At 44.2% G+C, this 24,668-nt stretch overlaps 11 protein-coding genes across 11 annotated transcripts; 6 read left to right on the top strand and 5 right to left on the bottom strand.

Annotated features, from left to right (window-relative positions):
• Positions 1–57: 57 nt before the first annotated feature.
• PUMCH_002242 (uncharacterized protein) lies at positions 58–1,017 on the bottom strand (the record flags this gene model as incomplete). Its single annotated transcript, XM_063021256.1, has 1 exon — positions 58–1,017. The coding sequence occupies one exon, from the start codon at positions 1,015–1,017 to the stop codon at positions 58–60; it is 960 nt and encodes a 319-aa protein (XP_062877326.1).
• Positions 1,018–1,253: 236 nt separating this feature from the next.
• PUMCH_002241 (uncharacterized protein) lies at positions 1,254–2,195 on the bottom strand (the record flags this gene model as incomplete). Its single annotated transcript, XM_063021255.1, has 1 exon — positions 1,254–2,195. One exon carries the CDS (start codon positions 2,193–2,195, stop codon positions 1,254–1,256), a length of 942 nt encoding a protein of 313 aa, XP_062877325.1.
• Positions 2,196–4,460: 2,265 nt separating this feature from the next.
• PUMCH_002240 (uncharacterized protein) lies at positions 4,461–5,348 on the top strand (the record flags this gene model as incomplete). The annotated part of the gene is made up of 1 exon (XM_063021254.1): positions 4,461–5,348. One exon carries the CDS (start codon positions 4,461–4,463, stop codon positions 5,346–5,348), a length of 888 nt encoding a protein of 295 aa, XP_062877324.1.
• Positions 5,349–5,550: 202 nt separating this feature from the next.
• Positions 5,551–6,105, bottom strand: PUMCH_002239 (uncharacterized protein; the record flags this gene model as incomplete). The annotated part of the gene is made up of 1 exon (XM_063021253.1): positions 5,551–6,105. One exon carries the CDS (start codon positions 6,103–6,105, stop codon positions 5,551–5,553), a length of 555 nt encoding a protein of 184 aa, XP_062877323.1.
• A 2,580-nt stretch (positions 6,106–8,685) lies between these two features.
• On the top strand, positions 8,686–10,875 carry PUMCH_002238 (uncharacterized protein; the record flags this gene model as incomplete). Its single annotated transcript, XM_063021252.1, has 1 exon — positions 8,686–10,875. The coding sequence occupies one exon, from the start codon at positions 8,686–8,688 to the stop codon at positions 10,873–10,875; it is 2,190 nt and encodes a 729-aa protein (XP_062877322.1).
• A 437-nt stretch (positions 10,876–11,312) lies between these two features.
• Positions 11,313–12,224, top strand: PUMCH_002237 (uncharacterized protein; the record flags this gene model as incomplete). Its single annotated transcript, XM_063021251.1, has 1 exon — positions 11,313–12,224. The coding sequence occupies one exon, from the start codon at positions 11,313–11,315 to the stop codon at positions 12,222–12,224; it is 912 nt and encodes a 303-aa protein (XP_062877321.1).
• Positions 12,225–12,280: 56 nt separating this feature from the next.
• On the bottom strand, positions 12,281–13,543 carry PUMCH_002236 (uncharacterized protein; the record flags this gene model as incomplete). Its single annotated transcript, XM_063021250.1, has 1 exon — positions 12,281–13,543. The coding sequence occupies one exon, from the start codon at positions 13,541–13,543 to the stop codon at positions 12,281–12,283; it is 1,263 nt and encodes a 420-aa protein (XP_062877320.1).
• Positions 13,544–14,651: 1,108 nt separating this feature from the next.
• PUMCH_002235 (uncharacterized protein) lies at positions 14,652–15,128 on the top strand (the record flags this gene model as incomplete). Its single annotated transcript, XM_063021249.1, has 1 exon — positions 14,652–15,128. One exon carries the CDS (start codon positions 14,652–14,654, stop codon positions 15,126–15,128), a length of 477 nt encoding a protein of 158 aa, XP_062877319.1.
• Positions 15,129–15,543: 415 nt separating this feature from the next.
• Positions 15,544–17,226, bottom strand: PUMCH_002234 (uncharacterized protein; the record flags this gene model as incomplete). The annotated part of the gene is made up of 1 exon (XM_063021248.1): positions 15,544–17,226. The coding sequence occupies one exon, from the start codon at positions 17,224–17,226 to the stop codon at positions 15,544–15,546; it is 1,683 nt and encodes a 560-aa protein (XP_062877318.1).
• Positions 17,227–18,979: 1,753 nt separating this feature from the next.
• Positions 18,980–21,229, top strand: PUMCH_002233 (uncharacterized protein; the record flags this gene model as incomplete). The annotated part of the gene is made up of 1 exon (XM_063021247.1): positions 18,980–21,229. The coding sequence occupies one exon, from the start codon at positions 18,980–18,982 to the stop codon at positions 21,227–21,229; it is 2,250 nt and encodes a 749-aa protein (XP_062877317.1).
• Positions 21,230–22,436: 1,207 nt separating this feature from the next.
• On the top strand, positions 22,437–24,551 carry PUMCH_002232 (uncharacterized protein; the record flags this gene model as incomplete). The annotated part of the gene is made up of 1 exon (XM_063021246.1): positions 22,437–24,551. The coding sequence occupies one exon, from the start codon at positions 22,437–22,439 to the stop codon at positions 24,549–24,551; it is 2,115 nt and encodes a 704-aa protein (XP_062877316.1).
• Between the last annotated feature and the right edge of the window lie 117 nt (positions 24,552–24,668).

Raw genomic sequence — 24,668 nt, 5'->3', positions numbered from 1 at the left:
CAAGGACGCGGCACTACACAGAAACATCCACAATCGTAAGTTATATTTGTATCTATCCTATAAGGCTTCGGCGGTCTCGTCAACAGTCGTCTCGTTTAACTCCTTTATAAGTGCATCGGTCCTTTCATCTTCGTAGACCTTGAAGCCGCCCTCCTTCGTCACAGAGGCCAACTGAGCATTCTTGCAATCCAACTTCTCCTCCATGACCTGCTTCAAGATTTTTAGAGCCAAGAGTTCTGCCTCCTTCAAAGTCAAAGACTTGTGGTACTCATTTTGTAACTCTGTCTGCGCACCCTCGGAGCCCAGGCCAATAGCCTTGGCATCATATTTGTAGAAAGTTCCCGAGGGCTCAGCGTGGTACAATTGAGGGCCCTTCTCGTCAATACCAGCAATCAACAAGGCCACACCGAAAGGCCTGGACATCAATCGTTTCTCTCCGGAAGCACCTTCTCCAAAACGCAAAGCCAAGTCACAAACAGACTGCGTTAAGCTTTCCACCTGCATGCTTTCATCGTAGTATAGGTTGTGGGTCAAACAAGACACTCTAGCATGGTCAATCATGGAACGGGCGTCAGCTGTCAAACCAGACATGGTACACCCAATATGAGAGTCAATTTCGACGATCTTTTCAATGGAGGAAGACTCCAAAAGCGGAGAAGTGACTCTCTTTTCAACACCCAAGATTACGCCCTCCGACGTCAGGATGCCAATGGCTGTGCTTCCCAACTTAATTGCCTCCAACGAGTACTCGACCTGGAAGAGACGACCCTCGGGAGAAAATGTAGACACACCTCTGTCGTACTCTGATCTGGTTAAGAACATAATTGATGTGTGGATATGGGGTTTGTAGATATGGAGGTAGTGGTAGTAGGTGGCGGCGCGAAATGTGTGGAGAATCGTTCGGGGTGGATTTGTATGAAATTGTTGAACAGAGGAAATAGTTGAAGAAAAGGCAGGGGGTGGTTTGGATTCTTTTCTTATTTTTATTTTATTTTTGTGCTTATCCGTTTCTCTCATTTGCAGGTATTGAGGTTGTGATTCGCCTGGTGCTTTATCTTAGCAAGAATAACTAAGAAAATATTCTAAATACAACTTCAGTCAATTCAATTGACAGGAAGAATGAAAATACTTGATTAATTCTGCTTCCAGGCTCCCCTCGCTGTGACTCTGTAGCCTCACACCGTCAATTACATCCCTTACAAAAACTTCAATCCATGCGTATATTTTCCTGAATATATTTTTGCGCTCTACATTTAGGCCTTTGGTGCCAACTCGACGATCTTCTCAGCAGCTGGGTCCAAGTCCTCGAAAGCATACAACTGCAAACCAGAGTTGTCAATCATCTCCTTGGCCTTCTCCATGTTGGTACCTTGCAATCTAACAACAACAGGAACAGTCAATTTCAAGTTCTTGGTAGCAGCAATCAAACCCTCAGCGACGTAGTCACATCTGACAATACCACCGAAAATGTTGACGAAGATACCGTTGACCTTCTTGTCAGACAAGATCAATTGGAAAGCCTTCTCAATGGTTTGAGGAGTGGCAGTACCACCACAGTCCAAGAAGTTGGCTGGCTCACCACCGTACAACTTGATGATGTCCATGGTAGCCATGGCAAGACCAGCACCGTTGACGATGTTGGCAATGTTACCGTCCAACTTGATGAAGTTCAAACCGTACTTGGAAGCCTCAACCTCCTCTGGGTCCTCTTGGGTTGGGTCTCTCCAGGAAAAGACGTCCTTTTGTCTGAAGTCGGCGTTGTCGTCGAAACCCAACTTGGCGTCCATGGCCAAGACACGGTGGTCTGGGGTCTCGGACAATGGGTTAATCTCGACCTGGGTACAGTCCTTCTCGATGAAGACCTTGTACAAGTTTTGGATGGTCTTAGCAGCCTCAGGGATGGCCTCTTGGGTGTAGCCCAAAACGGAGGCAATCTCGGTAGCCAACTTGTCGGTGACACCAGCGTCCAACTCGACAGAGAAGGTCTTGATGGCATCTGGATCCTCGGCGGCGACACCCTCAATGTCCATACCACCTTGAGCGGAGGCAACGATCATTGGCTTTTGGGTAGCTCTGTCCATCAAGATGGCCAAGTAAGCCTCGGTTCTGGCGTCTCTTCTCTCGACGACGTAGACAGCGGTAACCTCCTTACCAGCAGCACCGGTTTGCTTGGTGATCAACTTGTGGTTCAACATCTTGGAAGCCAACTCCTTGGCCTCCTCTGGGGAAGAGATCAACTTGACACCACCTTGGAAGCCGTTGTCAAAGTGACCCTTACCTCTACCACCGGTCAAAGCTTGAGCCTTGATGACCAAGTCGTTGGTACCCAACTTCTTGGCGATGTCGAAGGCACCCTCTGGGGTGGTGGCGGCGTAACCCTTTGGAACACCGACACCGTACGACTCCAAAAGAGCAGCGGAACGGTATTCATGCAAAGACAAACATCTCTTTTGAACAGACTAATGTTAGTAAAATTGGAAAGTTGAAAAATGAATCAGTGGAATGAAGCAGGCCGAATGATCAACACTTGCGTTCTTGTTCTTGTGTTGGGGGGACACGCGGCCGAGTGAGGAGCATCACATGGGAAGAGATGGGAGCTGGAACACAGCAACCGAGGACGAATTGGACCTCATCACTTGACGAAACTGCAAATTCGAACAACGAGACAAGCCGAAATTTACAAACGATGCCTCTTTAAGGGTACACGTAGTCATTCCCGGGGACAACGGCTCCGATGAGCAGATCAAACACCGAGGTATCAAGGCACGATAACCGAAAGAGAAGCAGCCCTATGGAAATAAACCAGAGCAAGGATTCCGAATGAGTTTTGATCCGATTGCAGTGGAGCCTCAATTCGCGTGTCCTCACGTTCCACCACGCTTTACATCGGAAACGTCCTCGAAGCCAAATCAATTCCATACAAGAAAGGAAATGGAAAGGAATTGGAACCGATACAAACAAATCACCTAATCAATAATGCAGTACATACTCTGGAAGCACGGACAACCCTAGACAACATGGTGAATAATAGTGCTAGTAAGAAAGAACACAGTGGTTGATGGAGATTGAGTATTGTTGGTCGGACTCATCTGGTCCTTTGATTATGTAAGCGGCGAGGTGCCCGGGCGAACCAGGGTGCAGCCGCAGCTGAGATGCCCTGGCGAGGGAGTTGCTTGTGGGGCCGGAAACACGAGGTGGGGCTATAAATTTACTTATTGGAAGTGAAACAATTCAAAAAATTGCTTATGATATGATGTGAAACGAATAAAGATTCGGTTTTGTTTGGCTGCATCAGAGTGTTCGTTTGAGGCATCGGAGCTTTATTAGCTGTGCATATAGTCCAGGAGGGGAGTAGCTGCAAATTCGGAGCAGAGAAGCGGAGGGTGTTACTATTGAACGAGGATTAGGCTACCGATGAGTGAACACACGCAATTTTCGTGAATTGTTTTCAATGTCCCAATACGTGATTTTTGCACCTTTAAATTTCTTGAGTTTGCTACGGATTGACCTCCCTGTCAGATAGTGTTGTGGGATCAATGGCCCATGCAGCAGGCCCCTTAATACTTGCACCCAACAAGCGGTACAACCACAATTTCGGAAACAAAACAGTAAAGTAAATTAAATTTTGGATTGATACAAAATTCGAATAGATGAAAATGCCTCTTCCTTTCCCCTAATTACTCGTTGTCTCGGGACTTCTTCACCAACATTGAGGAGGAGACGGCGCTATCCAACGCCGCATTTCAATGCCGTGCTCGGACTTGCCACGTACTCAGAGGCCCATTTGCTGGGCTGCCTGGCAACTGTGAGAATTCTGTCAGGAACGACCGCTGGATAGACAGCGCCGGTATTTAATTTTCGATTTATTCCGGGCAGAATTCACATTGATTTCTAGTTGTTTCTGAATGCTCCCGATCGTGTCCGGGTCTCACATTTGAAGGTGTCCTATCTGATCCGTGCCAAATGTAAAAAGATTTTTGTAGAATAGATGATTTTAAATTAGAGTCGTAGCAAGAGCTTTTGTGTATTTTTTTTGATGTTATGTCAGTTTAGTATCTTCGAATCCTACTTGTGGAGATAATTTTGCAACCAAGGATTGATACCCAGACTTACCCAGACTTAAATTAAGATGAAGACAATAATGGATTAACTAAGGGGAGGCACATAGCCTCTAAAAAAAGACTGAAACTAAAAAATAATTTCTAAAATTGAGTGAATGCTTCCAGCTTGCCGAACTTGTCCAATACTGCTCTGCGAAACTAAGGTAGGTCCCTTGACGACATCAAATAGAAAACAGTGATCCTACAAGATTGATTTCGTAGCCAAATATCAAACTTAATATTAATCGGCTTTGTAGTACATCTCTCGTTTTTTTTTACTTGTAGTATGTTCTCGTCTATCAGCGCACTGTGGTCTATTTCTCTTATCGCATCGCATCTCATCGCATTTGATCCACCCCAATGTCAAGAATAAGACCAAGATACGACTCCGAGTCCGAAAACGAACTCGAGGATATCCTCAGCAGAAACAAACATAATGACAACGATGATGACGACTTTTCGTCGCTCTCTTTCGCCGCATTGAGCTCAGCACAAGAGAAACTCCGAACGCAAGACAGACTGAAGTCCACCTCCGGCCAGAAGGCACATAAAGGTCAAACATCACATCGACAAACAAGTGGTCACGAGTCTGACCTGAATTCAGAATTCGACTCAGACTCAGATTCGGATGCGGAACCAGAAAGTTACAGTAGTAAAAAGGGTGGTAATTCTAAACTGGCGAAGAAGCCTACTAGTAAAAATAAACACGCACCATCAGAGTCAAGCTCGAAGAAACCAGTCTCGACGGTCAGAGAGATTCCCGGCTTGGCGACTTCCAAAGGAACCTCCTTGTACAAAGATATTCGTTTCGACGCAGCATATGGTAAAGCCGACTGGAATCGGATCAGAAAGGACTATGCGTTTCTTGATGAGTACAGAGAGACAGAGATATCGGAAATGAACAAAACCTTGAGGGATAAAAAAGCAATGCTGAAAATGTCCGACTACCAGGCCGAGAAGATGAAGTTCAAGGTCCAGTCTCTCAAATCTAGACTTGACACATTGAAAAACCGTGACTTGGCCGACAAGATCGTGGCCGATCACAAAAAAGAACAAATCAAACTCACAAAAACAGGTCAGCAGACCAATCCTTACTTCTTGAAGAAGTCCGAACAGAGAAAGATGATCCAAAAGGCTAAGTTCGACACCATGAAGAACTCGCAAAGAGAGAAGGTCATGGAGAGAAAGAGAAAGAGACGGTTGGGTAAGGAATTTAAGCAACTTGAGTTTCGTGGGCAAGATCATTAACCACGTCTCACCTTGCTGGGCGCATATTTTCAAAGACAAATGTTACATAATCTTACCAGGAGTAGAGTGATGTTTGTGTCCATAGAGGGGTTCAATTGTTAGATGATTGTTTATTTACAAGAATATACAACATATCTATTATGATAGTGTATTGTGTGGTATATACAGAGAAGACCCTTGCTACGTCAAAGTAGGCGCGGCCTTAAGCCTTTGCAGCATTCTCGTGAGAAACCCAGTCCTCATAAGAACCGGCGTAGTTTCCTCTCTTGGCGTAACCGAAGGAATCAGCCAATTCCTCAGCAGCAGTAGAACGGACGCCTCCCAAACAGTAGAACACCAACTCAGTCTCCTTCTCAGGCTTAGCGAAACCAAAACTCTCCTGAAACTCCTCGGCAGACAAGCCGAAAGCACCGGGAGACGACTTGAAAGGCACATTAACAGCTCCGGGGATGTGGCCCTCAGCAAACTCGGCTGGTTCTCTAACATCTACGAGAAGTGTGCTTTCAGAAGGAGCAGCGACGATGTTCTTAATGTCCTCATACTTGTAAGCCTTGGCTTCAGCGTGATTTAAGACACTGTAGAATCTTTGAGATGAAAATGATTTGAGGCCAGAGGTAACGGCAATTCTAGGAACATTAGGGTTGAGGGCAGAAACCTTGGAGACAGCGGAAAAGGATCTGGCAATGGCTGCAGATTTAAGGATGGTAGCAGGACGGACGACGGCCGCACGTGCAACGGAAGATCTGAAGGCAAACATGGGCAATTGATGCAAGGGGTAGGAAAAGAACTGTTCTGGGAATAGGTGAAAGTGGGTTTTCTTGATATCTAAACGTGCAGGTCTGACGAGCGAGCCATTAATTAAGGTATCAAAACAATGGATTCAGGGGAATTTGGGGTTGAGAAAATGCTAAAAAAAATTCTTTTGGATACAAGAATAGTTTTTTTATGGTTATTTTTTTTTTTAGTGTTGAGGTGCTTGTCGCTAGGAAGAGTTGTGTCGAAGGAATTGGTGTGCTCTTTCAACTCTCAGTGAGGCAGGACCGCAATGAGAACAAAAGACGATGAAGGAAACTTACAAAAGTAGGCTGGAAATTTGAAACTGCTTTTTGTGCTCGAATTACTTCTGAGACTTCTTTTTTGCGTTGCCAATAAATCAAGAGATACTGCGGAAAAATGGCAACAGTGTTCTTTTGACAGTCAGCTGCGTTTTGTTTGCAGCAATAACGTCTTTTAGAGCACAAACTGTTCTCAAACCCTCCTGAGAAATCAGTGTGTGTGTTTTGATAAATTGCATTGAGTTTTACGAAAAATTCAAATTCTGTTGCTCAAATTCAATTCACGAACTTGAATACTGCCCTCATCTTATATACGAATTTTCAGAGTTTATTTCTGGAATGGAGGGTTTGAGAGTTAATGCAAATTGAGTTTCATTCAAGATCTTCCCGATACAGTTGATCCAGGTTTTGAGTACTCATGTAATTGAAATGAGAGTGTCCAGATTGAATTGCGCATCCTGAACGTTGCTAGATTGTAAATGTTAGGTAAAAAAATAGAATAATACCACTAGAATACCGAATTAAGAGTATCTAGATAGCTTTTGACGCTGGGATAAGACACATCGAGTGTGAAGCTCTGGACAACGGCGATAGAACAGCACAGAAGCGGCCCATAGATAGGCCTAAGATGGACCGAAGAAAGGCTTTAAATAGCCCGATGATAGCCCCCCATCGGCTTGGCCGAGATCTGACCAGTAGGTCAACTCGAAATTCAAGTAGGGCTAGCTACGTTGTTGAGAAAGAGTGGCTAGCTCAGGGTTTTCTAACTAAGGTAATACTGAATAAACAGATCATCCAACATGAATGATTAACATTAAAGTAATGCAATTCGCAAGAAACATTTTCCGATTTTGCTCATTTGGAATTGGTAATAATCAGCGCTCACAGTTGGAAACAGATTTCTTGGGGATCTTGAAGGCAACCACCAAGTATTAGTCAACCGATTTTGTAGACTAGTCACCGAAACTTTAGACTTTGAGTCTTTTGCAGAGAATGATTCTATGACAAGAACCCCCTACCATTTAGCGGAGAATTACAACCGAAGAGAAATCTCAAGCCAGTCACGCTTAATCTCTCGTTGTTCAAAGGCAGGAAAGCGATGCGTCTACGGCTGTGGCAGACACAAATTTACGATTCATTTTCAGAAGGTCCTACGGCAGCCGTGTATCTAACGCCCGACACGCACCCGCTATGATCTTCTTCTTTCCACCATATACCCACAACTGGAGACACAGCAAACACCCAACACCACGATTAAAAGATCAAAAGACAGAAATCATCATCTCTGGCAAACGCACGACATAACTTTGGATAAGGCGCCTATCAAGTCATTATTATGTCATCTGCATAGAGTGATAAATTGTCATTCCGTAGAGGAAGGGTAGGCGAGTACTTCATACAAGAATTTAAGGCTCCAGGAAGCGACGACAGATCGCCTAAAGCATGCCGAGGCTGCAAAGTACGTGAAACAGGCTTCTACGTCGGCCAACAGATGACCGAAGAATACAAAATGAGAATGATTGTAGATGGGACGAACCACTGAGGTAGGTTCATCTTTGTTATCTGCCTAACATGCCAAATCTTTCTTTAAGATCTCAATTATGTACCGTGAACCAACTTATTATACGGAGCAGAAGCCTCGAGTACTGGAGTAGAATAACCTAAATTGTGTCACTGCATGCAAACGGCCCTTATCCAACAAATATACAGTAGAGGTGGAACAGGGTAAATTGTTCGTGTATTGCAGATGCTCGAGTCCAATCACAATTTAGGACGAAGGACAAAAAGGCAGTTCGAGCAAAGCTTCAGACCATACAACTACAAGCTGTCAACCAACCCCATTCGCACTACATGTCCGATCCCCTACTCCAGATTCCGTATTTTATCGTGGTTGCAGTCTCACTGTTCCTGTACACACGTGAAATCTAACCAGGATCCTAACCCAAGTGTTGGCCGTGTTCGCCGCAGGGCCGACAACCCACTGTCAATGACGGGGGATTGCAAGTGATTTTTGAGATGTACATTAGAATAAATTAAAGAGCAAGATCTAAATTTGATCCTTCTTCCAAACTCAAGCTTCCCGGCCTCTTTTCAACCGCGTTCTCACAGCCAGGTACGATCCATTTTGTAATTGCAATTGCACGCCCTCTATCATGCACACTTCGTGCAACTCATCACACACGCCCTGGAGGTACCGCTGTCAGTGTCGCCAGCGCGAGTGAGTAGGCATCTCCGAAAAAAAAAAAACCACCCACGCTAGCAGTTCACGCAAACCATCCGCCATGGCCGGACTCTTGAAAATGACTAGTTTGGTCAAATTATCCAAGCAATCGCTCATGCTTGTGGTTCTTGGCTTGGCCTTGATCAATGCCTTACTCTATGTGAGACTAGACCCCTCCAAATCGAAGCTCAAGGCAAACTCAAAGGAGCTCTTGGGCATCTTCGATAACGTGCACCACCGTAGTCCTCGACTCAAAGGGATCAGAACTCGACTGGAGGTGTACGATGAGATCTTCGCCCAGATGAACTTGCACGACTTCATCACCAAGGAGCTGTACGAGGACAGATGCGCCATCTACTTCAACCACTTGACCATGTCGGTACCAGACTGGTTCGTCAACCCCCACGAGCTGGTTGAATTGAAGCACGAGGCTTTTGACAACTTCGATCTGTACAGGGACAACAGATTGGAGGGCTATCGTAACGAAAAGGACGAGGCTGAACGTGAAGGAAAGGAGCCTCCTCACCACCCCACTGACGCGGAGATCAGAGTAGACTACGAAGCTACCATAAGGCAAATGAAGACCGATGAACAACTCGTCCACGACTTTGCATCCCACGTTCGTGTCTTCGACAGATGTTTCTTGAATGGCTACACTTCAGAAAGCGGTCTCAGTAAAACCAATTTCGTGAAACTGCAAAGAAACTTTCTCAAGCAAAGTATCGACTTCCAGCCATCTGCTGCCGACATGGATGCCAAGAAGGCCATCTATAAGAACCCTGTGACCTGCGCCGAGGTTGAAAACAAGATCTTTCCTTTCATTACAAAGGAGTACCCTGTCTTCCAGAAATGGGATGGCCTGACCGAGTATTTCCCAGGCACCAAATATTCTTCTATGCCATCAAATCAATGCTTCCTCACTGACTTCAAGAAGAGAATGAATGGAAGAGGTATTGTGTTGACAATCGGTGATGGTCAAGTGGATGATGCTGCTAGACTCATCCGTACCTTGAGATTCTATCTTAACAAGTATCCTATCCAAATTCTCTACCACGGCGGTCTCTCTGACACATCCATCGAGAGACTTACTCAGGTTTCTCGTGAGGCATACCATTCATTCCCACCTCAAGATATCTGGTTCGTGAACACCCACAGATCCATCAAGCCAGACTACTTGAACAAGTTTGAAGGATTTGCAAACAAAATGATGGCCATGCTCTTCAATTCTTTCGAGGAAATCATGTTCTTGGATGCTGATGCGGGTCTTTTGAAGGGTCCTGATTACTTCTTTGACCATCAAGATTACTTGAGAACTGGCGCTTTATTCTACAGAGACCGTAATGCCCAAGAATACAGGGGTAATGCCGATATTAAATTCTTTTCTAAAATGTTGCCCTCTATTGAGGACTCTATCGTCTTCAACATTGATCAGGTCACCGACTACACACTCAACAACGGATTTTTTGATGGCCACATGAGCCACTATATGGAGAGTGGACTTGTTGTTCTTAACCGTAAGAAGCATTACATCCAGCCACTTATGATGACCATCATTAGTTTCTACAATCTTGTCCATGGTAGACTTTATGGTGACAAGGAGATGTTCTGGCTTGCAGTGGCCATTTCTGGCAGAAACGATTATTTTTTCAACCAAAATGTTGCAGCATCAGTTGGTGAATTGATGCCCGCTGCAGGTCAACCAAATCCAGATATGAAGGCCAAACAATTGTGTTCTGGTCACCCTGCACACATTGATGGTAACGACAATAAGACTTTAGTGTGGATCAATTCCGGTTTCAGATTCTGCAGTAAATCAGAGTATTTGGATTTTAATTTCAGGGAAGACTTCGAGAGAAAGGACTTATTCAAATGGTTTACCAACCTCAGGGAATTCCTGACATTTTATGCTAGCCCTCTCGTTGTCACACACGCAATTCTTCCTCCTCACAATCGTGATGGAGGAATGCGTAACATTGAGCACGAGCCAGAGAACAACTGGGAAATGACCCAGTACTGCCGCGGTTATCTTTGGTGCGCATACTCAAGAATTGGAGGTGTGATTGAACAAGATGGTGAGAAGGTAGACAAGCATTTGGAAGGAACGGTCGTTGAACTAGGAAAGGAACAGAGCGACCATTTTGCCAAAGTCGCTTCCTTCTGGATTGAAGACTTGCCATGGGAAGACACCAAGACCAGATTTGATGGTCCTGATTTTGATTACGAGCTCGAGCTGGAGGAACACAAAGATTAAAACACCGCACGTTAAGGATCATTTATAGAAATCCTAAACATTCAATTCGACAATAATCACTTCATTCATCCTTAGACCGGGTATTACTCCGGTTCTCTTGACGCAGGAATGCATATAGAAGAAGCTCCGGAGACAAGACAATTGTTCGAGAAATGCAACCAAGTAAGGTTGCATGAATTCCGAGAAAGGATATACAAGATATTGACTCCAGAACTTGCGCAAAAAGTCCTGTATTTCCAAACCATTTTTTTGTCTAAACTAAGCGATTAGCTGTCGGTAAAAAGACCAATCCGAAAATACTAGCTCCGAGGGGTCTTATCGGTTGCAATATGGCGCCGATGCAGGCAAGCCCTATATCAAGCAGTGATTGCAATTGCTAACTCCAACCATCACTGCTTTTTAGTAGAGCCGTGGAGCATATTCAAATAAGTACAAAAATGGACGAAAAAAAACCAATTGCTCTTTTCTCAAAGGAATACTACGCTGCATGTACAATCGGTGGAATTGTTGCTTGTGGTCCTACCCATTCAGCTCTTACACCATTGGACTTGGTGAAATGCCGGCGCCAGGTCAATTCGTCGCTTTATGCATCGAATGTCCAGGGCTGGAAAACCATCATGAAGACATCCGGTGACTCGATCTTCATGGGCTTTGGTGCAACTTTCATCGGATATGCTCTCCAAGGTGCCGGAAAGTACGGGTTCTATGAGTACTTCAAGAAGACCTATGGTGATATGGTGGGGCCTGAAAAGGCTGAAAAGTATAAAACGGGGATCTTTTTGAGTGCTGCAGCATCTGCCGAGTTCTTGGCAGATCTTGCTTTGTGCCCATTCGAGACCATCAAAGTGAAGACTCAAACCACGATTCCTCCATATGCGACCTCTGTTGTTGATGGATGGCGAAAAATCACTGCAAAAGAAGGAATTGCAGGATTGTACAAGGGAATTGGACCCTTGTGGGCCCGTCAAATCCCATACACCATGGTGAAATTTGCTTCCTTTGAAAAGACTGTCGAGAAGATCTACGCCTACTTAGGAAAGCCAGTCTCGTCGTACACTCCATTGCAACAGACTGGTGTTTCGTTTTTGGGAGGATACATTGCAGGTATTTTCTGTGCCATTGTGTCGCACCCTGCCGACGTTATGGTGTCCAAGATCAATTCAGACAAGAAGGCAACAGAGAGCTTGGGTGCTGCACTCAAGAGAATATACGGTGACATCGGATTCCGTGGTGTGTGGAACGGTTTGCCGGTCAGAATTGTCATGGTTGGTACATTAACCGGATTCCAGTGGTTGATCTACGACTCTTTTAAAGTGTATGTGGGCTTGCCTACAACTGGCGGTCATTAGATAGTTAAACCTAATTTAAGATTTCATGCTAACTTATAAACGAGATGATGCAGAACTCACGTCCAGACATTCTTGAAGAGATCATCTTCAAGATCCTTTGTTCTAGAGTCGAAGCCTGTGTTTGCAACTGACGAACGCCCAAGTACCGACGAGGACGATTGGCTATTTGACATGGAGCCCCACGGATTATCAGATGCTGGTAGGTTACTCCATTCATTATTCCACGATTGTGCCGGGGTATTAGCCTTCGAGTGTTGCGCTTGGTTTGGGGTATGAACAGGTGTTTGCGAATTTGACGAGGCATAGACAGGTGAAGGGGCAGCAGGCTTACTGGGGGCACCGAAATTTAAACCCAACAAAGAGTCAGACATGCTGTTGACGGAGTCAGTTGTTGGAGAGCGAGCAGGTTGCAGTGCACCCAGTGACCCGCTTTGAACACCCATAGGCCGTTGGAATTGAAAGGATTGAGTAGCTGGCGCACGGCTAGTGCCCGTACTTCTAATACCCAGGAAACCGTTAGATGTACCATTATTGAAGCTCAGGGAAGAGGATGACGATGAAGGAGTTGAATAAAGGGAAAGAATGGACTTTTTGAGATCTTTTCTCTGGTCAGGAACCACCTCAGAGGGAGGCTCCGACGAGGACTTCGCAGAGAGAAGATTGCCACGGTTTTCTAAAGGAGATGAAGCAGAAGCTGTGTGCGCATTACCCTTTGCCTGAGATTGGGAAGAAACAATGTTTGTGTGCTGTGATGATTTAGTTGCAGCAGACGAAAAAGATCCGAAATCATCATCCAAAAGAAGCTCACTTTTAGGTTGTGACTTTCCAGAAGCCACATGGACCAGTTTCTGCTCGGAAGCTCTTTCCTCTTCAGCAAGGCCATGGGTTTGCTGTGGCCCGGAAGTGTGAAGAGTCATCGGATCAGGAACCCTCGGCAGAGCCACCCATTTTTTCATGTCATATTTGGTGCGAATGAAGTTTTCAATCTTGCTGCTGTCAGGAACATATCCTTGAGGCAACTTGGCCTCCCAATACAAGTTACACTTCTCGTTACCCCATTTCACCATTGATTCGACCTGCTCGTCGGTCCACGCGTCCAAATCGACCGACTTGACACGCGAGATGTGCGTCCCCATGGAACGGTGGATTCCTGAGCAGCGGATACAGAAGAAGCAACCCAAATTCCACGAAGCCCACCGGGGGTGTGTTGAGGTCTTACAGTCCACGCATGACTTGTTTGCAGTCTCCTTGAGAAGCTGCCTGAAAATCTGCTTGTGTTTTTCACTGTGTGTTTTTTTGCTGGAAGGAAGGGCCACCATTGTACGCCAGAAATGAAGAGGTGTGGGGGAGGATTTGAGTTTGTGAACCCAAGATCAAGACTGGAAATTGTCAACATTAGGAGGCACGGGTGTGGTGTCGCAGAACTGGTGTATTGCGAGGATGGAAATATGCAAAGAATCATTGGGAACATAATCACCAGAATGAATCATCCCAAAATTTCTTTTGAAGTCTGATCATCGAATTTTGGCCCCAAATTTTTACAGAAAAATTTGATTTATCGCCATTGACATCTCACAACACCTCGTTTATCAGACTCAGATCTATAAGTGGCTCTCCCATTCTCATCACGCCACCTCTAGATCAAGCAGGACCCATATAAATAGGCCCTGAGCCGCTTGAGACAAAAGCTGCGATTTTTGGACGCAACGGTCTTTTCAAATTCTCTCTTTTATCCCTCCAATATTGCAATCACAATGTACGAAGTATTTGCTTAGTGCATCCCACAAGCTGCCTCTATGATGAGTGGGCTATGAGCAAATAGACAAGAAGATCCATGCCCGCTTCAAGATGAATAATGCCTCACTACTACAAGCGTAGATAAGGCGTGCACACCATTTCTAGTTTTTTTTTTATTGTATGCCTCGTCGAAATAGTCCAGTTATTGTCTAAAAGGCGATCCAACCAAGATGGAACAAAGACAACGGGTCAACCTGCAACCTAGTATTTTTCGCGCATTGACTGCGTTTATGGACCTCTATGTGCATTTTGCGTATGGCACTTTGACTCTTGGCATTGTCGAATCCCATCCTTGCGACCCAGAACACCCACCTTGTTCCTGCAGGAAACCTCCCCCAAAGCCTGTGTGTTCTCCGTTCCGATGGCAGTGGTAAATCCATCACCATTGGTACTTGAGGGCACAACCAACATAGCCAGGACTCTTTCACTTAGCAGGAAGACAATCTTTTTGTCTGCTATCCCACATATTCATCTTTTTTGCAGTACAACCGAAGTTCCACGCCCATATTCTATTGAGACTGTTTGTTCTTGAAAGAGACATTTTGTCTACCTCACTGCGCCAAAAGGTCGAATTAACGTCTTTTGGTTCCAAATTTTTCTTTGCATATTCCCTTCTCTTCGTCTTTGCCGATGATAGAAAACCAGACGAACTCATGGCCCGTCCTTTCTCCCGCACAGGTCCGTGAGCACTCACAACCAGATGATCTATGGATGATTGTCTTTGGCAAGGTATATGATGCCACGAATCTTCTTTCGATACACCCTGGAGGTGCGGAAGTGCTCATTGATTGTGCTGGCGTCGATGCCACGGAGGCCTTCGTAGATGTGGGCCATTCCCAGGATGCTTTGGACATGTTGATTCCATACCAAGTGGGGGTTGTCGGAGGCTATGAAGAGCTGAAGCACACCCCATTAGAATCTAAGCCTCGTGTTGCTCTGCCCAAGAAGATCCCTACTCCTACAAAGTATTCTGCGAAGGTTAAGACTAAGCCCTCTAAGACCCCAGAGTGCTACAAACGCAAAATGTTTTTGTCTGCAATCGCGCTTTTTGCTCTTGTGTTCATTTTATTATTGCAGAGACAACAATGGGTCAGAATAACCTCATGATAGTGCTGACTTGTGTGGGTCCCAGGCGGATTCAACAAGAGCGGCGTCATTCAAATTTGCATTAGAATTTACCTCATAAATCTAGTTTTCATTGTTAATATAGCATCAAGTATTTGGAGCCGACTGTAGTTTTAGTTCATCAAGTCAGATAGTGAGCCCTTGAGAGATAATTCACATGTTTCGAGACTCCGAGAGTAGGCAACTGGTAATAAGAATCATAGCGAGTTACTTTTTGGTACTTATGTGATTGTATGTGACCTTCTATTAACATATGGTGTTTGTGTCAGGTGGGCCAAAACTAGTACTATGTATCTATGGGGCAAGTTTAGCCGAATCAGAGTGATTAAAGGAAGAATAGGAAAAATTGGACAAAATTGAAGAATACTTCAGAATGCGAGAGATCGGTTTCTTTCTTTTACCAACCAAACTCTTCGTTGTGAAGAAAGACCTCCTGAACCGAAGCATCACCACTTCTCAAGACAGAACTTTGCAAGTCGGCAACTCCCTGAGCCACCTCGCGGCCCATAGAAGAATTACCGCATGTAATAAACATATTCCTGGCTTGTAAGCCGGATCTCAAAGAGGATACCACGTCACCGAAATTGGGTTTTCCATGAATTATATCAGCGCCTTCGATAGCGATCTTCTTCTCGTTTACCGAGAATTGATTCGCAATATAGATGTGCACTCGAACTCTCTCATTAGCCATATCAAGACTGCTTTCAATCTCTGACTTAGCGATTTCAAGGTCTTCGTAACTTCTGACCACCCAGAATAAGTCGACTCTAAGAGCACTCATGTTCTTCGAAAGCTGAGTCAAATAAGGCAATGTTCCAGTGATGCCTCCTCCAGTGCTGAATAAGAATACTCTGTCGAAGGAAAGTGGGTTCCGGCTACAACCACCATAAGGTCCGTCAACGAAGACACGCTTCTTTTGGATTTGTTCGTCTAGTTGCTCATATAATTTCTTTGTGAGACCCTTTCTTGGCACGATAACAAATCTCATGTAGTCATCTTCATTGATGGATGCAACGCTGAATGGATGGTTATCAAAGATTCTAGCTCCTGGAAACCGGAGGAAACAATGTTGCCCGCAGCTCCAAGAGTAGCGTTTAACATTGAAAACGGTAATTTGCATAGACTTGTCGCCAATTTTAACAATTTCAGCTTCTCTCACCGATGCGAGGCCAGATTTCGAAACTCTGTAAACCCATTGAACCGCCCAAATTGCCAAGGTGGCCCACAAGTAATTCTGCATGTCCAACATGCCATAAACGTGATTCATCAAGAATGCGAAAAATGCGCAGCCCACTATCCAGTGGATGTGAAAAGATATTTCGTAGAGGTACTTTCGAATATGTCTATTGAACAAAACCACGAGAATGAACAAGCAAATAAGGGTAGGAACACCATGTTGCATATCATCGTCGTTGGAATAAACTTCAGCCAAATTCAGCAAACCTCCCTCCATGAGTGGTTGATGGATAAATGGAATGGCGTGAATGAGAGCCAAGACAAGGCATGCCAAACCCACATACTGATGAAGCCAATTGAGCTTCTCATATCCAATTCCAGAAATAAGAGAAACGAAACTGTATTTACCGGAAAGTGAAAAAATAAAAGGCAACAATGCGGTAGCCATGCAGCCTGCTCGAATGGCTAATGGAGGACTTCCAAAACCCTTGCATCCACGGTACCAAAAATGAGGAATCAAACAGACGCAAAATAAGAATATTGCCGAGGCCACAGCAAAAAGAGTCTGAGCAAGACTTCTAGGAAATGAGAGGACCTTAGTGAGCACGAGAGGAGTAGGACGATAGCCCACAAGGCGACAGTACGCGGCCGTGACGTCTATAATTGATCCCATGAAACTGATATTCTCAAAACCATTTTGAATCACCCGCTTGTCACGCACTTTGTAAATGACATTTTTGAAAAGTATAATTGCAGCCGCTACAACACCGAAATACACACAATAAAGTGCATAGTCGGCCTGTCTATAATAGTTCACTTGGGCAGAAGATTCAATTTTGAGAGTATTATACAAATCGGAGCCCTGGTCTGCAAGACAGTCCACACCATCATAGAAAACTGTCATGATACAAGAAAGTCAGTATGCGAAATAGACTGCCAAATACGAGCCGTTGCCAAGAATTTACCCTGGAAAAACGCATCTTTATATTTTGACAGCTTTGTGACGCCGTACAATGGGGTAAATGGATTGAAACATCTGTTTATTTGCTCACGAGTCAATTGGTTCCCAAATGGGCGTGGCTCCTGCAAATGTCCGGGCGCTTACAATTAGAGCACGCCTAATTCGAGAAGACTGAGGCGAGCACGAAGCCGAAAACAAACTAGGCTGAGTGCATATGTGCTCATACAATGTTGACATTTGTGAATAGAATTTTTTGGTATGTTTTTGGCTCATGTACCTGTTGTGAGTCATAAATTGGAGGGTCAAAATTGATATGGGTGCGGCTCTCACCAGCCGTTGATAGAGCCTCATCTCCGAAAAACTCTGATCGGCTTCATCAGATGTTTCATGTTAAAAATATTCTAAGTCTTTTGTGAAGCTTAACTGAACACACGAAAATTTTCTGACGAGTTGTCGGAGGCAGACTAAATGAACCTTATGAGGCGGGATCATTCATGTCTGATGACCTGTTTACTCAGTTAGTACTTGAGTTACAATACCTTTATTAGTTGATCTCTATAATCGACCCAAACTAGCTTTACTAACATTACTTTCTGATCTTTTAGTCAGCTCTCGAGAAATCAGCGAACCATCTTTGATCTAGCTTCGATGCTGACATGTCGTCGATACCTAGAATATGTCAGTCGATTTCTCTTATCCTAGCTTACACAGCTAACTTGATATCCCAATTGGGTAATACAGTGGTAACACTCTATGAGTTACCTAACAGATCTACGGAGAAAGTTTAAGAGGAGTGAACCTATCGGCAAGAAAAACAGTTGACCTGTAAACGCTCACAATTTTCGAATTGTTCAGATTAAAAATTTACTCAATTTGTTGACAACTGAAAGTTACGGTTCTTCTGAAAACTTGGAACGTCAATTCAGTCCTAAACCCAAATTAATTTGTATCGCAGCGCGTTTGGATTTATCCACTTAGCAATCAGTTCTAGGAGCAGAACCAGCTAGGGCTCTCGCTCAACTTCTTACTCCAGGGTCGAGAACCTCCTATTTTACTATGAACTTTCATGCGCGCTCGAATAATCATCTTGACAATCTTTCCATGAATAAAGAGGCTCAATACTATTCTGACCTCTCCAATTCTAAAATGAACTCAAAAACATTGCGGACTCGAAGGTTCTCGCAGACATCAAAGTTTGTCATCTTCCACATGTGCTGAACTCGGATTTATGTACCATGACGCACTCAAGCAATAGATAGCCTTCAGAAGCCTGCACACCGTACGACACAACGACTACCTGCAGAGGACTGGTTTCTTTTGCTCACTAACCACCTCCAAAACTGTCCTAGAACCAACGGGTTTGAAATGAAAACATGCGAACTAATCAAAATTCTACATCAAAATGAGCATTTACACACTCACATCTTTTCTTGGCGTTTATCCAATGGCTGCGCGACAACTAATCATAGCAAGGAAGTCTGCAGCCCCTGTAACGTCCTGCAGAAAAGCGAGCCTCAACCACTTATCTACTCCGAAACGATTCAACTATTAATACCTTTCTTATTCCACCATCGCAACATAACGGTATACGAATTTTGGCTAATTGTCTTCATATAGCCACATTCTAACAACAATCGACTAATCACTCAATTTTCTTTTGTCCAACAATTGACCTGTTTAATCTAAGGTTTCAAAGATGGTAGTAGTGAACAAATCTCAAAGCACCTTGAGCTCCCGCAGATCATCCTTCTTCAATAGTCATCAATTGACACATCCACCACAACCAGATGTTTACTTCGTGGGTGTCGATGTTGGCACTGGCTCTGCTAGAGCATGTGTTATCGACACCAACGGTGTTATTTTGGGCTTGAGCGAAAGACCCATCACCCGTCATCAATTGAAGGCCAATTTCATCACTCAAAACTCGACTGAAATTTGGAACTCCATTTGCTTCTGTGTTAAAGCCTGTTTGCGTGATTCTGGCGTGCAACCTTCGGAAGTGTTTGGTATCGGTTTTGATGCAACTTGCTCTTTGGTTGCCGTCTCTCAGTCCACAGACCAGCCGGCAGGCGTCGGCCCAGACTTCCTTGACAGTAAAGAAAATATTATTTTGTGGATGGATCACCGTGCTGAAAAAGAGACAGACGCCATCAATGCTACCGGGGATGTTGCCTTGAAATACGTTGGTGGCCAGATGTCCATTGAGATGGAATTACCTAAAATTATGTGGTTGAAAAACAATCGTCCAGGGGGATTAGATGACTTGAAATTCTACGATTTGCCAGACTTTTTAACTCACAAGGCAACAGGATCTGAAGCTCGCTCCTACAATTCGACTGTGTGCAAGCAAGGGTTCGTTCCCCCTGGCGTAGATGGCTCGACCACAGGCTGGTCTAAAGAGTTATTGGAGCTGTTGGGCTTGCATGACTTGGTCGCAAATGACTTCGAGAAGCTTGGTGGTGTTCCCGGAAAGAATGGTGTGTGGCTCAGTGCTGGAGATACAGTCGGTAAACTTACAACACGCGCTGCCGAAGACTTGGGCTTGACCACTGAATGTTTGGTTGGTAGTGGTGTGATTGATGCTTATGCTGGTTGGATTGGTACTGTTGCTGCTAAGGTTGATCTTCCTTCTCACCCTGAGTTGAGTGAAGACTCTAACGGATCCATGAGCACTGGCTGTGGTCGTTTGGCCGCTGTAGCTGGAACTTCAACATGTCACATTGCAATGTCAGAGAAACCCTGTTTTGTCCAAGGTGTTTGGGGACCATACAAAGAAGTATTCGGCCCGGGTTTCTGGCTAGCTGAAGGTGGACAGTCATGTACCGGTGCCTTGTTGGCTCATGTCTTGTCCACTCATCCAGCTCATGGAGAGTTGGTGCAGCTTGCTGAGGCCTCCAATTTGTCTAAGTTCGACTACTTGAACCTCGTCTTGGAGAACATGGTCTCTGATACCGAATCACGCTCAGTCGTGGCACTTGCAAAGCATTTGTTCTTCTATGGTGACTTCCACGGAAACAGATCCCCAATTGCCGATCCAAGAATGAGAGCTGCAATTATCGGTCAATCGATGGATACCTCTATTAAAGACTTGGCATTGATGTACTTCGGAGCATGTGAATTTATTGCTCAACAGACAAGACAGATTGTGGAAGAGATGGAAAAAGGCGGTCACAACATCAAGTGCGTGTACATGAGCGGTGGCCAATGTCGTAACGGGTTGTTGATGCGTCTTCTCGCTGATTGCACAGGTTTGCCAATAATCGTTCCTCGCTATATTGACGCCGCTGTGGTTTTTGGATCCGCGTTGTTAGGTGCTGTGGCTGCCCAGGACTTAGTTAATGAGCACATTGCCACGAAAGGACGCTCTCGCAAGAGTTCTTTGCACTTGACCAAGAATCCAGTCACGCAGTCGCCACCACATTCGCCATACACTGCACCATCAGCCACTGCCTCGGCCACTAACATGAGCTCTTTCGTGTACACTAGTGCAACCCATCATGGTGCTCCAATGATGACTCCTGTGGGAGAGGAGCAGGCTGATTACTTCTCACAAGCCTCAAACCAAGAGCCAGCTTCTTCAAACACAGCCGTATTGTCAGGCGAGTCTGATTCTGAAGATGAGCAAACACTTTCATTTGGTTCCAAACAAAATACCTCGCAGACTGTTCAGAAAGACCTTTCTCACAAACTCAACAAGCTCAACATAAAACCCTTGACTTCCATCAGTGGCAGCGTCAAGAGAAAACAAGTTAAGGCTGAAACTCAAGGTGACAAATTGTGGCAGACTATGGAGAAACTTACTGGTCCCGGTAAGGTCATCATGCCTAGTGATGAGAACGACCAAGACCGCAAGCTTTTGTCCGCCAAATATGCTATCTTCTTGGAACAATGCTACAAGCAACAAGAATACAGAAAGCGGATTGATGAAATTGAGAAGCAGCCTTGAGTTCAAACAACTAGCAGTAGATCAAGCTAGTGGTGATTCTAGATAAATAAAAGACTCGACAAAAAAATCTTCGTCGTACCTATATATGTATTCATACAAACCTTAAAACGAAAGAAAAACTATACACCCTGGGGTGCACTGAGGAAGTGAATTCACCAAAGAGTATTGCAAGTACTACAAAGAAACTGCGAGTGATTTCTTCCGAGTTGTTATTGGGGTGATGTACGTTCTGCAAATCCTAAATAACTAATCAATTGTCTTTGCCTATTTCATCAGAAGCAAATAATCAAAACATACATTATGGAAGAATCAAGATGATCATGCAATTTTATTTCGAATATCACTAAGAGCATGGCCTAGAACAGATAATCAATCAATTCCCTCCCTTTTAGGGGAATGTCAGAATGAATAATTGTCCCACAACTCTCACCTTGTTAAGCAGCCTCAACAATAGAATAGGAATGTAGATTACGCCCAAAAATGCTTAAAGCACACACACAAGCAAATCATTGTTAAAGACACAAGAGCTGCAAAATCAGCATTCTGTTGCATCTCTTGCAATGTGCCCACTTCAAGAAAAAGAGTCATCCATCAGGGAACATTAAAATGCCGCTTTGGAATTTGATGTTCTTGAGATTCGAACGATTGAAATAATAGTCGCGATCTCTTTACATCCAAAACAAGGTTTTTCTTATACGTTTATGTGGACACTCGCCCCGCTATCAACAGGATTGAGGCACTTATATGCCAGGTTTTTCTCGTATTTACCAAACAGGCTAACGTCAACGTCAATCCGCGAATTTAACGCCTAGGACATCCTTGATGCCTGTACGTGACAGATGATGAAGCTGGAGCATTGATGCAGTGCATGAAAACCCTGAGAGAGATTAAGAACGATGAGAAGTATCCAAAAATAGATAGCATCAAATTCGCTAGATGATTCGCTAGTTTCGTGATCCTTCTTTTGCTTTCTTAATTTGCAAAATTTGGGTATGGGTGTCGTCATGTTAATGGCTTGTGCATTGATAGCCGTTGTAATGATGGCGGGTATTGTGATGATTTGCAGATAAGCATAAAACTTCTGATCTGTTGCACAGGAGAATGTTTGGGCCTTCATGGTCATTTTACATCTCCACTAAAGATTTCAGATTTACTACTGCTTCTTTTTCTGGACCAAGACCTTTGCCAATTCCTACGGTAGCATTGCATGAGTTTGACCAACAAGAGGGTACTCCTACCAACAGTAGCGGTGCTCGCTATCATCACCATAATCCTTATCCAAAGGGAGCTTTTTTCATCTTACTTTGCTGACCCTGCTCCAATTGTACGTCTTGAAGGCGACAAAGACTTTTTTCTTGTGAGCTCCAATTGGGTTGAGGCTAATACCCAATTTGCTGGGACACGAATTGTAGACGACCTTGACTATGATGCCACCGTAGAAAAAATACTCCAATTAATGAAGGACTCCAAGAATGAGCTCTTTGCAGATATTAGAGGTTCTGTTAGGCAAAAGTTTGATACCGCTTCTATAGGGCAGTCGAGGAAAGAATCAAAGACTGTCGCTACAGAAAATCCCAAAACAAACTTATGTTTGGAGCAAGACAGACATAATCATTTGGAAGATATCCGAAAAGTTTTCCGGGACAGAAACTCTGATAAGCTTAAGTCCCGAATAATCAAGCTGATTCTTCATGGCACAAATGACAAATTCCTTCGGGATCACTTGGATTCCATTATTCGGGTACCCACAGACCGCGAACAATACTTTGTCGATATCGTGACCGACATCATTCTTAAGAATGGACCTGAAGACAACGGTGGTATCAAAAGTGGTGAAGGCTACCTTGGTGTCTTGGCGGAATCTCTAGATTTTCTCTACACAAAGGAAGACCTTACTACCGATAGATGTGATTTGAGTTCCAAGAAATTAGAAGAACTCAAGCAGAAACACAGCGCAGTCGTTGAAGCACTTCGTGATCTTCCTATTCCTCCCGACGATGTGTTTCAAGGTACTGGAATAGTTCTTTCTGCCAGTAAACAATACTTGATGGGTGCTCTTAACGTTGTGGTGATGCTCAGAGAGCTAGGGTCTCAGCTACCGGTAGAAATTGTCATGGATAGTAAACATGAATGGAACGTGCAGCTCTGTGAACACACTTTGCCGCGTCTCAATGGAAAGTGTGTTGTTGCCGAAGAAGTTCTTGGTTCAGATCTCTATCAGTCTTTAAAGCTCACTGAGTTTCAGTACAAAGCACTTGCTATTCTCGTGTCCTCGTTTGACAATACTCTCTTCCTTGATTCGGACAGCTTCCCAATTACGAACCCTGACCACTACTTTAATTCCAGTCTTTATAAGAAATCTAAATTCCTTATGTTTAGAGACTTCTGGCACAAAACTACTTCACCATTATTTTACGATGTTATTGGATTAAAAGCTGGCGAGATAAAAACCAGACTCGGTTTGTCCAATGAAGCCACGTTTCAAGAGTATCTTGAAAGAGATCTCGATACCGAAGTTTTATTTCATGATAGAGATGGTTTGGTTCAGCCATACACAGTAGAGTCTGGCCAAATGTTTTTCTCAAAAAGAGAACATTTCCGAAGTCTCATTCTCTCTTTCTATTACAACTATTACGGGCCTATGTACTACTACCTTTTGATTTACCAAGAGGGAGAAGGCCCAGGCGACAAGGACACTTTCGAGCCTGCCCTAGTTGTGATGAATGAGCCATACTATGTCACAGAGTTTCCAGTCACATTCAGTGGAAGAAAGACTTTTGACAAAGATATTGATGACTACGACTTTATTCCCTCCACGATGGTTCAAGGAGACCCCTTGACAGCTGCAAAGCAGTATGAAGACTGGAAAGATTGGTTGACTGACAACGGGTACGATCGAAGATTAGATTTATTTCAGCATGGCGAATTCACTGATGAGCTTAGAGAAAGATTTTTCAAGCACCAAGAGGACCATATGCGTGCGAAGCCAATGGCCGCTTTCCTTCATCTTCACCTGCCAAAAATCAATGCTCTCCTAAACGAAGTGACCGATCGAGTGACTTATGATTATGAGGAAAGATATCTCAGAAAAATTGGAGATTACGACTATATCATGGGCGAGGAAGACTGGAAGCTCAAATTCCAGACAATCAACGCATGGTCGGCCTGCGAGGGTATGAACAACAAACAATTCTGGGAACTGTACAGTTTGGATCAAAAAGAGGTTTGCCAAAAAGCCATTCAATACGTGAAGAAATTGGAAGAATCATCGAATGACCCAATGATGAAGGTCCTCAAGACATTTCCCGAGTGGGTAATTTAGAATCCATTTACTTCCAAGCATTCTTTTGGATTCCTTTTTTCTAATACTTGCATATCAACCATTCAATTATCGTTCGGCGAAACATCTAATACACATTTAGATACATGTTCTTACAAC

The sequence above is a fragment of the Australozyma saopauloensis genome, chromosome 3, assembly GCF_035610405.1.
Source record: "Australozyma saopauloensis chromosome 3, complete sequence".
NCBI classification, from domain to species: domain Eukaryota; kingdom Fungi; phylum Ascomycota; class Pichiomycetes; order Serinales; family Metschnikowiaceae; genus Australozyma; species Australozyma saopauloensis.
The sequence above is the reverse complement of the archived record's forward strand: the minus strand, read 5'-3'. Positions and strand labels throughout refer to the sequence as shown.